Source organism: Fundulus heteroclitus, chromosome 6, assembly GCF_011125445.2.
Source record: "Fundulus heteroclitus isolate FHET01 chromosome 6, MU-UCD_Fhet_4.1, whole genome shotgun sequence".
NCBI classification, from domain to species: Eukaryota; Metazoa; Chordata; class Actinopteri; order Cyprinodontiformes; family Fundulidae; genus Fundulus; species Fundulus heteroclitus.
Window position 1 is genome coordinate 32,898,048 of NC_046366.1, and position 17,994 is coordinate 32,916,041.

Sequence of the window (17,994 nt, forward strand, 5' to 3'; positions counted from 1 at the left end):
CAGGACAATGACCCAAAGCACAGCAGTAAGTCTGGCAGACGGGCTGACGATAAAGAAATTGTCAAAAAAAAAAAAAAAAACTCAAGGCCCAAAATATTATCCCTTTGAGATGAGACAGGGAACCAACAATGTTCATATGACTGGTAAAATAATACGGATGCTGTTCTGTTGTATTACTCGACTAACTACTGATGAAGACTAAACACAGCTCTGACCCCCAACGGTACTTTCTGAATCAAGCTGCCACACAGAAAAGATTAATGATGATCTAAGAAAACATGTCAAAATCAGAATGAAGTTATACGAGCATTCAGCCAAAGTTAACATGTGCAAAATAAACAAGCCTCCTATAGAGTCTAAACCTTTCACCTCACTCTGCTTCACATGAATGACTGGCGCTGCATGATTTGCAACCTCAGCAGTGCAGCAAACACCAAATCAGCTGGAACAAACTGACACGAGGCAAAAACAAAAATTGCTTTAACCCCTAATACTTGACTTCCACCATCATTTTCCACTCCAAACTATTCTTTTTACAGCTAAGAGCCGCTGCTGCTGCACCTGGATATTTCATCCAACCACAAATGTCCTGAACATCTTCACTTTTAATCCTGGCGTCACGATCCCCAGGTGTTAGCTTATTGATATTTTAGGTTTCTTGGGATCGTGATTCTTTCTGTTTTTTCACCTTTTTCTGTTTTTCAGCTTTATATTATCGCTGTCATTAGTTGGTATTGTGCTCATTATGGATTAATTTGCATCTTGTTTCTGTTAGATCTTTGTTTTCCTGCCTGTCTTATGTCCAGCTTGCAGTAATTTCATTTTTAGAGTCCGTTTATGCATTGTGGTTTTTGTATGCTTGTTAGGTTCTGTTTTCCTCCTGTCTCTGTCATATCATTGCTCTCCCTTGGCTTAATCGTCATCATGTCTCTCACATGTTATTACTCTCACCTCCCTCCACCTCTCATTACTTACTTCCCTATTTGAACAACTTGGGTCCCCTCACTCCTTGTGGGATCTTCCGTTATGCTACCCCTGTTTCTGGGCTGCTCCTTGTTTTATTCCCGGTCCCTGTGTTCGCCTGCCCAGTCTGTAAGTTTGCCTTTTTGTTGCCGTATTAAACCACCTTTCACTTTATCATTCGGCTCCCTGGCTCTTGTCTGCTTTCTGGTCCAATCCACAAACACAAAAGTTGCGACACCTACGTAGTTTTTTTCTTTATGCAAGAGCTTTCCTCGGCAAGAGTGATATTCAACTATGAAGGTAAACATTGGCATAATTGAGCAGGAGGCGTTTTGTCTATGGAAGAAAGTTTGGGGTTTTACTGGCGTGATGATTGAAAATTACTTTTTTTTTAAATGAACAAGGAACCAGGCGGCGCATCCAGAGGCTGCAATGTTTGCGTCAACCAGCTACATCACATAAAGTAGTTCCTAAAAGTCCATGTGAAACTGCCAGTTAATGTATCACCGAATAAGCAGTTTTGGCTTTTTTTTTCATCCTATATATCCAAACTTTTTCAACTGTTCCTGTTCATCAGGTTTTGTGTGTTTTGTTCTTGCAGGACTGAGGACTCAGGCCTGGTTACCCATAAGGAAAGCCTCCCGGTCAGATCTCTGGTACTGGGTGACATCCAGAGGCCAGGCTCAGAGGCTATGTACAGAGTGGGACCCCTCCGATGCTACGGAGACAGTAAGAACCTCTAAATCAGTGGTTCCTGAACCATTTCTCCCGAGGGGCTCGCGTATTGTGCACGTGTACACTACAAGATGAAAGCCTCTCTAACTTATTCTTTTAGAAGGGGCTCTTAAATTTTATGCACAAAGGTTAAAATTTGATATCTAAATTAGGTAATAGGTCTCAAAGAACTAGTTAATTGTTAATTTCTTTTATTAAACTTGCTTGCAATTTATAAGCCTAAACAATGGTGATTACAGCCTACAGCTGTTTTTGTGACTGTAAACTGTTCTCATTTTATACAGTAGAAAGTAGTTCAGGTCTCATCCAAAATGCCTCCGTTCCTTTTGGATGAGACCTGAAATGTTTTCATGAACAGAAGTTACTTTTACTGAAGCAATTAGAGCTTAAATTTAATGCTTAAAGCTAATTAACTTTTCCAGCCTTGGCACATAAAGTACCTGTTCTTTACACATAAGCATAAAGAAAAGAATTAAAGAACTGAAAGTGCAAGTGTTATGGCTGTCGATTTTCACCCAGTAATGCAGACTGGGCTCTACTTTAATCATGCAAACATGACTGTAGCAGCACGTGGCTGGGATTGGCTGTGAGGACACTGGACCCGCCTCCAGTATACTGAACTCCTGTGTGGATCATTTAAATCAAATAGATCAAGTTCTATTTTAGTTTTAGTTTTGCAAATAAAAATAGGCCACATTTGTTTTATATGTTGCATATAATAGCCAGCTGCATGTTTAAAAGCAGCTGTTATCTTTTGATCATTATTTGCAGCTATTATGTAGATGCAAAAAAACATGTTAACTTCCTGAAACACCCCGCCCCCACCACCACCACAAGCCACCAAGTAGAAAATCATGGCTGTAAAATCAGACATTTTCCTAGAACTGTAAGAATCAAAGCTACACCACATATAAATAGATACACATCGCTTTACTTTAATTAAGGATTCTTTGTTGAAGGTTTTAGTATTTTCTCGTTTCCAACGAGAAATTAAATGCTGATGATGTCAAAGCTTCTATGAGCTTTTGAAGCTGTAGAAGTACCGTAGTACTGCAGACAGTTTAGATCCCTCAGTCTTTGTACATCTAGATTCTAGACAGATGCTTTTCACAATGATCTTTTAGGCATAACCAAAACTACTTCCTCCCTATTATGTTGGTTCAGACTGCTGATGTAAATGCAGTGCTGCAAAATTGAGTCAATTTTTGATCAAAAACATGATTAAACATAATGAAATAAAGCGTTATAAATTATAACTCATCCACAAATGGGTTTGAACAAATTTAGATAAACAACCTGTCTCTGAAGAGCCGTAAAAGTTCTAAATTTACACATCGGATAAAATGAGATTGCATGGGATTTGTTTACTGCCTTCTCTTGGTTTTGTAGTTTAAGCCACATTTATTTTCCAAACCAAGTAACAAAACACTTTTAATCTGTACTGGTTTGGTTTCTGGTTTGTTCTCAGAATCTTGAGAATAAATGTATTTATTTTGCCAACCTTTTTCACAGAGAACTTCTGGAACGCAGCATTTTTTGACAAGGAGACGTCGTACCTCCACTTCCCCACCTTCCACGGAGAGCTGAGTGCCGACATCTCCTTCCTCTTTAAGACCACGGCTTCCTCTGGAGTATTCCTGGAAAATCTTGGCATCAAAGACTTCATCCGAATCGAACTGAGCAGTGAGTCAAAGCTGGAATACAACACTAAATCCAACACGAGCACAGGGGGGCGTTTTATACTGTTACATTTCTTCATGTTTATAGTGAGCTATCATTCATTTCAGTTTTACTGCATCTGAATTGTCTTAGTTGATGTCTGCACCCTTAAAACATCAGTAAATAACTTGTTTTATTAACCTGTTAAATGTTTGTCATCGAACAACATATTCTTACAGCCGAACCGCAGGCATTAATAGGATCAATTAGATTCAATTCATCGTCATTACACAGAACCTGCAGCATAAGTAGAGGTATGGCATATTATGAGAGGTTTGGTAAAAGTTTTTTTAACCGGTGAGACCATATATGTCTGTATGTGTATATAATATACACAATGATAGCTTAAACTACTATGAGCATATACACATGGTTAGGTGTGTATAATTTAAATGGGCTATTCAGAGGAACTATAACATAATTTACAATAAAGGAAATTGGCAAATAATAAAATAGGTGACATAAATATAGTTGGTGAGCATTAAACTAACTTATTTTACTAAAGTAATGCAATATTCTGAACCTAGTACTGTGCAAACAAGTTGTGTATGGTGTGCATGTGCAGGACAGTCTAGTAGTGCAGTGGTGATGCAGTGTGATGTCTTTGGTCAGTCCATCTTCAGCTTGTAGCAGTGCCTGGTCGGCCATTTTGAGCCCCCTCTACAGGTTTGCTGTTGTTGTGCTGGAGCCCTGAGCATCTGTCCCCATCGGCCACACCTTGATGGGCCACGCTGCTGCCCTGACATGGTCAATGAGGAGAGAATATTTGGGGGTGAGGAACAAAGTAAGGTGATCGGATCTTTTGGGGGTTGGCGGAGGGGTGGCGGTGTAGCAGCAGCCGTGTTACTGTATTCATGGGTGTTGTTTCTTCCGCTGTACAAAGAAACATGCTGGTGGATTTTGGGGACCACAGCCTTTAGGTTTAGTGCTCAAAATCGGCCACAACAGCGAAGGGAGCCTATGTGTGATCGGTTTGTTGTTCACTAATGACCACATGAAGTTCATTCATTGCAAGCTTTTCATTAACATCCGGTGAAACATGAGCAGCACTGATGTGAATGTAATGGATGTTAATTCCCGTGGCTTACAGAAAGAGGTACACTGTAGAGTCAGCTAAAGTTGGAGATTTTTCTGGAAGTTTCCCCAAGTCCCTTTTTGAATAACTGTGCATGCGCAAGACCGTCTTACCTGCTCTTCCGCTCTTCTGAGGGTTTGCATGAAAAAAATCTCTCAAATCCTCTCTGGTCTTATTTCTTTGTACTGAGGCTTTCCTCTTCTTCTCATTAACATAAACACAGTTTGCTTCTTGCGACTCTCAGCCATTAAACGTATACAATAAGAGCAGCGGAGCTACAATGAACGGCTAACCGCTAAGCTAGCCGCTAAGCTAACCGGATACATAAACACTAGAATTCCAAAAAAAGTAAAAAACAAAGCAACTGGACTTGTTTTCCGTAGTAGAAGACGTTTCGCTTCCTCTCCAGGAAGCTTTCTTAATTCAAATTCTCACCCTCATTCGGGTGATAAAAACATTGTTCCTTTAAGCCAAGCCAATAACAACCCTAACGACTCCCCGTTACAGAGGATTGGACCAGTTTCGGTTCAATCTGCTGGCTCAATGTCTTTAACGACCGCCCATTACTAAGGGGTGGACCTGTTTCGGTTGAATTTGCATGTTATCTAAGCCATTACAAGGCCTTTGTTGGGCAGTGGTATAAAGCTTGTTACTCCACATTACTCCAGACTTTTTGAATTGAGAAAGCTTCCTGGAGAGGAAGCGAAACGTCTTCTACTACGGAAAACAAGTCCAGTTGTTTTGTTTTTTACTTTTTTTTGGAATGACCATGACCTGGATGACTGAGAATCTTCACCAGCATAAACACTAGAAGAACACATGTGCAGTAAGCAAGTGGAAAACTAGAAAGGAACGAGCACGGACACTAGCTTTACGAGAGCGCATCAGAATGATTGGCATGTGGGACAACCAGTAGATAAGGTGAAACCCCCAGAACTTGATGGAGAGAGGGGGTGAAAGCAGGAACTAAACTCTGACCATTCCCTGCTCTTCGGACTGAACGGCAAAGATTGGTTATAGTTTTTACAGGCCTACAGATTTTTTTAACCTCCCTTTTTTCTGAATACATAACGTATTTACTAGTTTCAGGATGGAAGACTGTTTACCCAGTATAACAAAAAGTGTTTCTGAACAGGATTACCAATTATAGCTTTAACCGTGAGAAACTCTGGGTTGGCTGAGCAATAACTTTCAAGAGTAAATGAGTCCATACACCGAGCTTTGACATAAATGCACAAACTGCCTCCTCTAGTCTTGACAAAATCATCGGCTGATGTATCCGACCGGTGTGCTATTAAAGCCATTAAAGCAAAGCTAATATTTACTGTAGCCCATTTATTAGTTTAGAGATATTTCTTCAACTCTCAGGAGCATTCGCCAACAGCCACCCCAACCCCACCCCCACCACCCGAAGCCCCATTAATTCTTCTCTCTTGTATAATGCACATGTTAATGAGGGCAACAAAGGATCAGTCACGTCACAACTGTGGTAAACTGTAAACTTGTGTAGTTTAATCATGCCTTTCGATTGCAGGTGGGTGGCAGATGTGTTATAGGTCACCATTAGATCATCTAAATTTTATTTTTGTGTGTTTTTAAACAAAATGACAGCAAAAATTATTTAAAGCCATTATGCAGAGTAATTATTTTGGATCCACAGAAAGTCTAAATTAATCAATTATCCAATCCAGACTCATTAAATCAAATTAATTACTGGTTCCAGACTCTAAACCAGTATCATTCTGTTATATAATTTTAATTTGGACAAATTAGTCCAGCAGAAGGAAATTAATAAGTTAGTTTGAATGTTTACTACGTTACGGTCCCCTATGCTAAACAAATACAGGAAAATAGACAAGATAATAAACTGTCCTCTTAAGAGGAAGAGACCTTAAGCAGAACTTAATTTAGAAAATAAGATTTACTGTCTTAGGGAGTTGGAAGGTATCATTTTTAATATTTTGCTACTATTGTTGAATGTTTGGATTCATTCAGTTTGGATTTTCCTGTTGCAAAGAATACACGCTTTAAAATGGCTGCAGAATATTGAAAGCAGAACATTTATGGATGCATCTTTGCCTCCTGGTCTCAGCTCAGTGTTGTGAAGGCTGCTAATTTAGGATTTTTTTATTTTACATACAAGAGTGCCCTCATCTAAAGGGTGAAGTACATTACATCGCCCCACAAAACCAAGTTTTTCCAATCACGTGTAAAGCCAGGCTCTTTGACCAGACAACATCTAATCTGTAAACAGTTTAAAGCAAGAAAAGTGGCTGAAAACTACAAAGTTGTACATATTTTTTTTTCTTAACTATGCCAACAGTTGACATCCCTAGGTGTCATATGACACTACACTTTATGACAGTGGGGCTGCTAAATAAAACCATTCAAGAGTCGGTAACTAGTAACTTATCTGGAATATACTTCATCTCTCTGCACAATGACTGCTGGAGATGGCCACCAGTCCCCCGAGACCCTGCAAGGATAAGGGGGTATGACAATAGATGTATGGATTGATCTTTCTGAGCTAAACCTGAAATTGAAGGCCATACTTAAGTGGATACTATGAAGCTGTTTATCAACTGAGTAAATCAACCCAGGATTACTGACTATCGATAGAGGCGAAAAGGCAAGCTGGCCACGAATGAAGGAACAGAAGCATGTGAATGTGCAAATTAATTCACTAATCAACACCAAAGCCATAATATTAAATCAATCTAACATTTTGTCAGAAATAGTTTTACCATCTGTGCAGCAATCAAAACGGTTTTAAATCCTCTTGGCACTGAATGGTCTACAAGGATAAAATGATTCAGTCTAGCAGGCTAAGACTGTTTAAATGTCTGGAATAAAACATATGATCAATTTGTGATGTTAAACAGTCTATTAATGAATGAACATGAGTGTACAGATACAACATGTATCATTTTTTAACTGTTTTCAGCTTTAGCTATATAAGGATCAATACTGATGAGATATCTATCACAAAGGTTTCCTGATGACCTAAGATGTAACACTGACTATCAGAAGGGAAAGAAGGAATGGAGGAGGAGTACTTTTTTTTTTTTTTTAGTCTACACATTTTTCTCATTGATTGGTTGACAGGCAGTGCTTTCTTTGTCTTGATCTCCAGTCTGGGAACCTAACATGCTCCGAAGCAGGTTCATTTTCCAACATTAGCTACCATGGTGACAGATTCAGGTGAAAAGTCACTCCTCCTTTCATGGTAAAGGCACCAGGTAAGACTAATTACTGAATGAGCACAGCTGGGAGAGAAACCAGAGGGCAGAGACAACTGAGGGAGTCTAACTAGATGAAAGGCAGACCGGTTTGGAGCACAAAAAGATACACAGTCACTATGCAGAATATAAGTCAGGAATATGACATAAAGGGGCCATGACAACAAGTTTCCTTTATCTGAGGATTTGGGGGTATAATATGATCTGTTGTGCACTGATGAGGCTGTCTAAATGTTAAAAGTGAATACCAAAGGACCTGCTCAGGGGCAGCCAGCTTTCTCTTTGCTCAAAAACGATCAGATCAGAAAATGTTATCTTTCTCTGTAATTCATATTCTCCAATCAGAGCACACCATCAAACAAACAGCCTTCCCCCTCCTCCCCCCAGCTGATTCACCCATAGACATTAATACGTAGATGCCTCATTGAGTAGGCTGGCACGCTGCTGAGGCAAAACAGTGTGTCCGACATATTTGTAGAGGCATTGCTGCGCTGTGAACTACTACAAATTAAAATAATTTATTTCATAACGGACGGTTTAACAGAGCGATTTACGTTAATCTCTCACGTTTATTCAAACACACAGAGAAATGTTCTAGGGAAATGGACACAAAACCAATGTGCTATAACTTTTTAGATGACTGCAATAACAACTTTATTGATCCCATACATTAGTGATTCACAATAAGCAAAGTAGTGCATAATAACGTTGATTGTTACATTATTAATGCATGAATAGTAATGAATGTGGACACCCTTCTCCTTTTTTGCTTGATTCAGTCTTGTTTCTGTATCACATATTTTGGACTCCCCCTTCTGATCCGGTTCACAAACCCCTGCGTACAAAATCAACACGCAAAAATCAACATATCCTAGAAACCTATCTCATTTTGATTCAGTTTTTGGGACATTTGGAGGCAAGGAAAATCATCCTAAACTCAGTGGTTATATATATATATATATATATATATATATATATATATATATATATATATATATATATATATATATATATATATATATATACACACACACACATCTATATAGATAGATAGATAAAAGATATAATGCCGTAGGCAGACAGAAGTAAGTTGCATTAGAAGAATACATAAATGACTGAATTTAACGCAGGAATCCATTTTCCATTACACTGGCAAGTTAAGCTCTAATGCTGAGTGGAGTAAATGTGCAACTAAAATAAGGATAAGCAGGAGCTGAGGTATACAAAGAGGAAAAACAAACTGAAGAGCTATACAAACACCAAGCTTCTGAGAGTTACACTACTAATAGTGACACTAATTAGCATTTCCAAGTCTACATTACATGTGCTTAGCCATAGAACCTGTCAAAAAGAAAATCTGACAAAAATGAATTATAGAGAACAATGTGGGAAAGCAACAGTGCTTTTGATAGCAGTTCAATCACCAGCAAGCAAACAGGAAACAAAAAAATGTGTTTAACTGCAAATGTCAGCATATAGACAGATCTATATAGCATTCCCTAACAAACCCAATTTTATGTGTTTTAGAGCATCATGACTCAGGCTGATGGTAAAGCTGTGTCACTTTGACAGGCTTGTGTGGTGGTATTGTTTTTTTTAGTTATGGGGTGGTTGTATTTTTAGCTTGGGTTACATTCCGCAGTTGTTTTTGTTCCACTTTGGAAGAAGTTGTTGGATTTAAAGGAAAAACAGCGAATCCAACTGAGGGAAACCAGCCACCTAACATCTCTCTCAGGGGAAATCATTGTCTGTGTGGCTGTTCCACCTCTGTACACCAACCCCTCCTTTCCATCACCAGCAGATTGCTCAGTAACATTGTGGCTGGGCCCAGGAACAAATTTCTAAATGAAGTTACCGCTGGATGGCGGGGTATTTTTTTCATCTTGTTCTGTGCTTCCAAAGCAATACATCCCCAACTTCCACCAGCAAAACATGAGGGATGGCGCTCTGCTGCCTCTGCACTCTCTTAAATCTTTTCCCTTTGATGGGGAAAACAAATAGAGTGCGGCAGACGTCCCGGAGAAGGTAAATAAAGACTTCTACCACCGCGGTGCTGTCCATGGTGCTGAATCTGGGCAGCCACAGATTGGCTGAGGGGAGCTGGCCCTTGTCTTGGGATCTGACTGCGGAGGAAAACTCAACAGGAGGCTCAGAAAAGAAATAGGATTTCAGCTTAAATGAAAGAAATAATGTTAAGATTAAAAGGCTAAAATGGAAATGTTTCACATTACAAGCAGTTCTCTTAATCAAATTATGCTAAAAGCATTCAAATAAAATGTATTAGACGATGAGAAGTCGTAATATATTTTAGATTTTTGTCCAGTGTTGGTTTATTTTTCCATGTATTTCCCTTTTTGTAATATTTTTGTGTCTCCCTCTGGATTTTTGTGGTTTACTTTGACTTTGTGGTTTGCTTTGACTTTTTTTCGGGACCTGTTCATTGCCAGTCCACTTTACTTGCAAATTAATGCCTTTTTGCACCTTTATTTTTGCACTATAAACATGGTGGAACATTCTTCTGCCCACTTTTTTAAAAAACTGTTTTTCTCCTGCATTGTTACATTCTTACCACTGCTTCACTTCATATTGTAATGTTATTTTATTTCAGTTGCAATCTCATTACGTTGCAGCAAAAATTCATTTTCTATGCACTCTTTACATACAACATGACAATAAAGTTTGTCTAAGTCTAACTAGGTTTCTTATATTGCTTGGATAGAGTAATATTTTATTTTCATCAATTTATCTTTATCTAACTCTGTATTTAAAAGATGGCTTCATTTGTGCTACATGCCCATTTGCCTTCCTTTATCATCTTTTTGTGTCTGGTGAGAATTATTTTCCTAACAGATCTGCTAAGCTTGGTAGGACACAACAAACATTATGCAGAGCAGGAAAGAATGAGAGTATGGTAATTTTTTTCCCATGTAATCAGCTCATGGCCCCAAATTGGTCTTCTTTTTTGTTTGTTATCCTGTGAGGACTCTTCCCACTCTGCTTAGTTAGAAGCTATGTTGGCTTTATTGTTGTTTTGTTGTGATAGAGTAATTAAATTTCATTCCATAGAGCCCAACATCCCCCCGTCTGCTTGTTTGTCTCTTTACACTTGAGTCAAACCAAGCTGCTTGTTACAGCACCTGTCTCAATTCCCCATTCATTGCATTGGCTCATTTTCGACCTGCACTGGGAACCATATGGAAACACGAGTGAGGCTTGATTTTTTTAGCTGTATTTGGCAAGAACCATCTGTCTCCTTTTAACTGAATCACAAATAGATTTAACCCAGAAGTCCATTCTCTTTTAACTGAGATTGATGTTTAGTGTTTGAAAATACTGAATGTTATTGTTTAATTTATGATGTTAGCTGACATGTCATAAATATTTGACTTCTCATCAAATAGCTATAGAATAATTTTGCTTTGCTTTGCTTTATTTAAATAGTAGAAATTGCTGACATTTCTCTCTATAAGCAGGCCAAAAATCTTCGCAGACATATGGAAGTCCCAAACAGCACCAATTTTGTCTGCCCTTTAAACTTTATTGTTTATATGATTCCCTGACTTTACATCCACCCGTTCTTTTCTTTGTCAAGTGTCTACTCGAGTGGTTTTCTCCTTTGACGTTGGTAACGGCCCGCTGGAAGTACAAGTAGAGTCGACAGTCCCATTGAATGACAACCGCTGGCATCGAGTCAGAGCCGAGCGCAACATAAAGGAGGCATCCCTTCGATTGGATAACCTGCCAGTGGCCACGCAGGAGGCTCCTGCTGATGGACACGTCCACCTGCAGCTCAACAGCCAGCTGTTCATCGGTGAGGAGAAAATATCAAAATATCCTTTAGAGCAAATAATATGAATATTCACTGTATGGCAATATTTTAACTACCTTAATTAGGGAAAAAAACAATAAGTAATGGACAATTAGACTCTAGAAAAAAAAGTAGACAAGATAACACTTAGTCCACGTGCTAAGATTCTTTAAGTACGTACCTTTGATATGTTTATAGAGACATTTCATTTTATTTTATTATAATTGCTTATCTTTAGTGTGCCACTTGTCAACTTGCTCTTGATCCAAAAAAAATTACTAATCAGGGACAAATAAAGGATAATTCTATACTAAAATAAAATGGGTTTTAAAACATAGATCTGCGATATACAAAACATATTTTGTTATGTTTTCAGAGGCAGCCCTGTACAGTTTCTGTCTTTATGGTAATTTAGCGTTATACTTTCTTTAGTGATCATTTCCAACAACAGGGTGGGTTGCCTAGGATTTCTACTTCTTTCTCCTCTAATTATCAGCTGCACTCTGACTCCACCATAACCTGTGCATTTTTTTATTTAGCCACATGGCTTTACAAGTAAAGGGAGGACTAATGAAGAGCGGCACACAGGCTTGTTTTGTTGCTTAATTTTAGTTACTTTTTCCTGTGTTCCTGCGTTGTGTGAAACTGTGCATCTCAGACCGATGGAACCCTGTCATTGCTCTGTCTGTGTCCAATAAGCTAATATTTACAACAATAGTGCTCACTTATATTGTCCAGGAGGTTTACTGCTTCACTCTTGCAGATGCAAGAGCCTTACTGACATTTTTAAGTTACTCTCAAACATTAGCTTGTAGTGTTGGGGGTTGAGAGAATGTAGCTTCCTTCGGCATTTCATGTTTTTCCTGTCTGTCTGCCTTATGGGGGAGATTTCCTAGCAAACAATACTTTTCTGTTTGCCTCGTCGACTAAAGAGCTCATTGTTTAGGTTTAAAGAGCAACAGTGAGGGGAGAGGCTGAGTGACCATTTGGATAAATGATTGACAAAAAAATTCTTCTAGTATCAATTATATGGACATATTGATTATTTTGACAACCGTAGTAGACAGATGAACTATTGATGATGTTGATTCCCTCGCTGTCATGGTCTTGCATAAACTTGTTTACGCAAGACACAACGTGTCTCAGAAGCAAAACCAAACTTTCTTTGTCATTTTCTAAGAAAATTGAATTTCATTCTTTTAATTTAAGGGGAAAAATAAACCTAATCAAAAAGCATGGGACTGGGGATTATTTCAGCTAAGAAAAGTCTCTGAATGGATTGTAAATGTGTAAATCTTTATTTTATCTTCCCTAACAGTGCTGGTCTGGCATGTTAATACCACGGGCCGGGGCTTTTCTGTGGTTTGGCATGCAGCATAAAATCTTCTTAGTCAGAAAGAAAGTGCTGGAGTGAAGCTTTCTGATTGCTAAATAACATCCAGATACATTAGCTATTCCAGCATGTCAGCCCACAGCCCGCCTGGTTCATTAGGGTGTAAACAAACCTGAACCTGCCTGTTATTTACAGTATTCTTATGGTATGTAAATCACTTACAATGATGCTGAGATGCTACACACGTTACGACTACTGCAGCTTATAATTTAATCACTTCAGTGCATTTCACATTCTACATGTGCTCCCCAGTGCTGCCGATAGATTTGGGTGAAAATGAATGAAAATCCAACATTCATTATCAGTTTTAATCCATCTGTAAATATTGTGTTTATCACTTCATATAAATGAATCTAAACTAGTAGTGAAACAACCAAACAGTGAAATTAGACAAGGGAGCAGCAGTGAAATTGTGGGTAAATATTGATTTATTCATAGGACATTAAGCAGGTGCTGCCAGCACAGGTGTGCCCATTTTCTTTCCTTCGCTGAGTGATTTTCTGTTTTCCTCCTCTGCCATAGTTAAACCCAAAATGATTAAAATCTCAGGAAGATTTGGACTTAAATCAATATTTAAATGTTTCCAACATGTTTCTTCTGACTGAAACTAGTATTGACTTTTTGTGTCTACCCAGGCACAACCCTGTCTTGAATTTTAGAAATAAACCATAAATGACACTAAACATTAGGGTGATGGTAAGGAGGCCTTCCACCATCAGTAACCTAGAGCCCATCTTAAAAGAGGAATAATTAAACATAGTAGTGGAAACAAACCAAAAGGATCTAGGAAGCCTTTCATTGCTGTATTGCCAGTAAAGATTTCTGCATTCATCTTTTCCAATTTAGTTAAAAAGCGTTTTGTTTTTTTTTCAAATGTGACACCCCTTCTATGTTGCCTTATTATATTTTATGAAGATGCTAGTGTTAATTTTCCTCAAAGACTATCTTCTTGGTTGAATGAAAATAATTTTACATCCTGATCCACTGGGGGGGGGGTGAATAATTTACATCTTAACAGCTACTATTGGACTTTAACAGCTGCTTCCTGATGATGTTTTATTCTTTAACTTAAGTTGAATACATTTCAAACCTTTAAGCAGTGTATTCCAGTTCTGAAAACCTTTTTTTTTTTTTTTTTTACAACTGCACTAGTTCTGACGGTTAACTTTTTATGTTGAACAAAACAAGTTGCTTTAGTGTGAAACCATGTAGTAATGTCACCGATGCATTTGCTCTATGCTGGTTTGTGGCTCACTTTATGCTCAAAGCAATAGTTTCTCTGCTTGGTTCCTCCGTTTTACACTTTCTGAATCTGCAGGTGGAGGTTGTTCGCTTTTAAAGGCATACACAAGGTGATTTGGTTGACACTTTTGCTTCCTTCTAGTTAACAGCTTTTTTTTCCACTTCTCTGCCAGTTTCACGCTTTCAGAACAGAGGTCACTTTACCGCCATAATCTAACAGGCAAAGGCTGTGGTTTTCTTCTTGGTTCACAAGTTGCACACCTGGGAAATTCTCAGATATCTCTCTTTCATCAGAGTTGAACTATTTGCATGTCACTATGATGTTTATACATAAAACCCCATTATGTTTATTTCTCCCAAAGCCTTTGGAGTTTCTCAAACCAAAAACCCTAACTTCGGTCTACAAGTTGCACACCTGGGAAATTCTCAGATATCTCTCTTTCATCAGAGTTGAACTATTTGCATGTCACTATGATGTTTATACATAAAACCCCATTATGTTTATTTCTCCCAAAGCCTTTGGAGTTTCTCAAACCAAAAACCTTTTCCCTTTTTTCCTTTTTTTTGTTTTGTTTTGTGGCACTAGGGGCCTTTATTTGAAAGTAGGCAGACAGGAAATGGGATTGTGGGCTCCACCCCTGCACCCCCTTTTTTCCTTCTTATTTCAACATTTAAACCATTAATGGCTATCTACTATAAATTTCACTGTGCGGTTTCCCTTGAGATAAGTAAATAAATAGGTGAATGACAAATGCATCTTAAACTTTGTTCACATAAATATTTACTTTAAAATTTACCATGCAAATTTAGTTTCAAAATTTACATTTTGAGCAGAAATTATTTTGTATGTAAAAACATTCTTGTGAATTGGATTTTATTTATATTTTTTTAAATATAATTTATCTTAATATATCAAGCGTACCGTCTTAATTCAATCGATAACATTCAAATAAAACAATGATTAAGGAACAGCAAAACAGTGCGTTTTTGTCCTAGTTTCACATCATGACCGTATAAAGTATAACATTCTTGATATTAAGGTCATTTATTTTTCATTCCCCACGTAAAAATATGACCCTTTGCATGTATTTGATGCAAAGGTTGAAAGTGTGAAATGCACCCAATAAGTCGTGTCAATTAGGCAACAAATTTAAACAAATGTCAGTGGAAAAAAGAAGTGGTGCAGAAACTGTGTTGGACTGCGTGTATAGAAAAAAAAAAGTCTGAGACATAAATTTTCCGTGGTTGCCAGTCTCCTAATGAACCAGTCTGCAGCTGAAAAGATGCGATAGACAGACGCACGGAAAGCAGATTAGCGTTTTCTTTGAATGCGCCTTCCCACCTACACCCTGTTGCTTTTTCTGTGTTTATATTTGACAATTCGCAGCTTCTGGAGGAGCCAATGTGACATGTGGATTTGTTGTAAATGTCAGGTGGAATAAATAGAAAACCACAGAGAAAGAAAAATACAGGCTTTTCAGCTCAGATAGCGATAATTGAGACTCTTGAGCAAAGATGACAGACAGGAAAAGTAGCTCTAACGTGCTTTTGTCCTTATTTTCCAATTTCACACAGGGGAGGCACTTTTCTTATTCTTTCCTTGTTCGTAGGAGGCACCGCGTCCAGGCAGAGGGGTTTCCGAGGCTGTATCCGCTCTCTGCAGCTGAACGGCATCACTCTGGACCTGGAGGAAAGGGCCAAGATCACGCCCGGGGTTCGTCCCGGCTGCCCGGGTCACTGCAGCAGCTACGGCTCGCTGTGCCAGAACCAGGGCCGCTGTGTGGAGAGAGCCAGGGGCTTTCACTGTGACTGCAGCCAGTCGGCTTACACTGGAGTCTTCTGTCACACAGGTACACAGAAAGGACACGCAAGTTGTCCAACACGGCGGGAAAATGTCTAAAAATAAGATGCTATGAACACTTATAGCTTTGGTCTCCAACTGGAACAAAAGTAAGAAAACTGGAAACACTAGCTAGTATTAAGAGCGGTTGAAAATGTTATTTACAGATCCCAGAAATAAGCCAATTATAGGTGTTGGTAAAAGACGTAAGGATGAGCCGAGGGTTCAATGCTTTAGACCCTCCACTGTGGCTCTCAGTAACTTTGGTCCAAAATTATTAGAAGAGCTACTTAATCCTTACAAAAACTAATTTTCTTTTAGCAGTTTTTCTATGCATTTTCCATCTAATTTTTTTCCTGACTTTTCACAGACGTAGAACATTGAAGAAAATTGATTAAATCTCTGTTTATAACAATTTGATTCTAGAAATGAAACAATGGCTCTTTAATCTAAAAATGAAAAAATATATCATAAAAACCCTATAATGAATATAAAGAAGATGAATCATTTACTTTTAGCAGCTCTAAAGTTATTGTATTTAGCTGGACTCAGGGCTGAAATAGCTCTCTGGGTTGTAAAGGCTGCTGGACCCTAACTTGGGGCTACAAGTTTGAGCACTTCAGGAAAAGGGTAATAGCATAAAAATGACTCTGAACCAACTTTAGAAACTGGCTTGATAGCCGTACATTATTTTAAATGGTCAGTATTGGTGGACCTTTTTAAGGGAAGTTTAACTGTTGGTTTAAAAGCTGTCTGTGGCATAATTAGACTCGTCACAAAGCTTAAGCCAAAGATTAAAGGGGCCCAATCATGTCCTCTTTTAACCTACCTTTCTAAATAATGTCCTCTTACACTTACACTTTCTTAACTTGCTAAACTAGATCTAGTAGCTAACTGTTTACATCTGACATAATTAATTTACAACAGCGTGAATTTGCTGTAGACATATTCCTGAGGCAAAACATTGGTGTAGCTGCACCGCTGGGCAATCTGAGACACTTAAATAAAAAGGCAAGTGGACTTTTTCTTAAAGGTGTTTCTTGTCTCATCTAAGGCTACGTTCACACTGCAGGGAAATACGACCCAAATCCGATATTTTTGCCCATATTTGTCTTTTTCATGGCAGTGTGAACGACCCAATTGCGATCTTTTCACCCACAAAAAAATCTGATTTGTGCCACTTCCATATGTGCTACTAATTTGGATATGGATTAGACATTTTTCAAAGCGTGCGCAGTCTGAACGGTCATGTCACATTTTCTTCTTCTTTCACGTCACTCTCCTGCTTCTTGTTGCACGTCCACGCACAGCAGCGGCTGTTAGCGCTCCATAAAGACCGTTGTTAATAGCGGCGCTGCTTTCTTCTTACATTACTTGGTCTCACTACGATGTGGTCTTAATATTGTGGGCTCCCGTTGCTCAACACCTTTCTGATAATAGCAAGGAGAGATGCCGGCGGTGTCCGAGTTTTGTTCTTTTTTCGTGTTTTTTTTTAACAAAACTTTATTGAACACTTCTAGAAACAATTACATTTACCATTACTTCCTTAAACAGCACGCTACTCTGTGACATCTGCTTTTGTTATCCGCACATTCAGGTTGCTTTGCGGTCTTGAACCTTTCGGACAGAAGTATGATGGCGGTCATGTTTAATAGTAGGAAAGGCCACCTCAAAACAATCGGATTTCAGCAAAAAATCGGAATTGAGAATCAAGTAGCCTAAGAGGCTTCATTCGTTTTGATCGTATTTTGGGAGTTTCAGACCAATAAATAGTAGTTGAAGCAATTACACAAGTAGAGCTATCAGGGGGAAGATTCACTGCACCACAACCACTTCCTGTTAGGGTCACTGTACTCCTGACCCGTGAATATGTTGGTTTTCACTGGATTCTTCTTGCTGGCAATGCTTTCTTTACTGAACATCTATCTCTCAGTGAACAGTGTGTCTAATCAGCAGAACGAGAACCCGAACAGTGTTTCA

The 17,994-nt window shown here is 38.6% G+C and overlaps 1 protein-coding gene across 2 annotated transcripts in view; it reads left to right on the forward strand.

The window, feature by feature from the left end:
* LOC105930928 (contactin-associated protein-like 4) overlaps nucleotides 1–17,994 on the forward strand; it is a 146,282-nt gene that overhangs the window by 104,175 nt on the left and 24,113 nt on the right. For both annotated transcript variants that reach the window (XM_036138622.1, XM_036138623.1), the window contains exons 15-18: nucleotides 1,565–1,692; nucleotides 3,211–3,381; nucleotides 11,324–11,542; nucleotides 15,785–16,024. In XM_036138622.1, coding sequence (XP_035994515.1) covers nucleotides 1,565–1,692; nucleotides 3,211–3,381; nucleotides 11,324–11,542; nucleotides 15,785–16,024 — 758 coding nt within the window. The remainder of the gene's footprint in view (nucleotides 1–1,564; nucleotides 1,693–3,210; nucleotides 3,382–11,323; nucleotides 11,543–15,784; nucleotides 16,025–17,994) is intronic.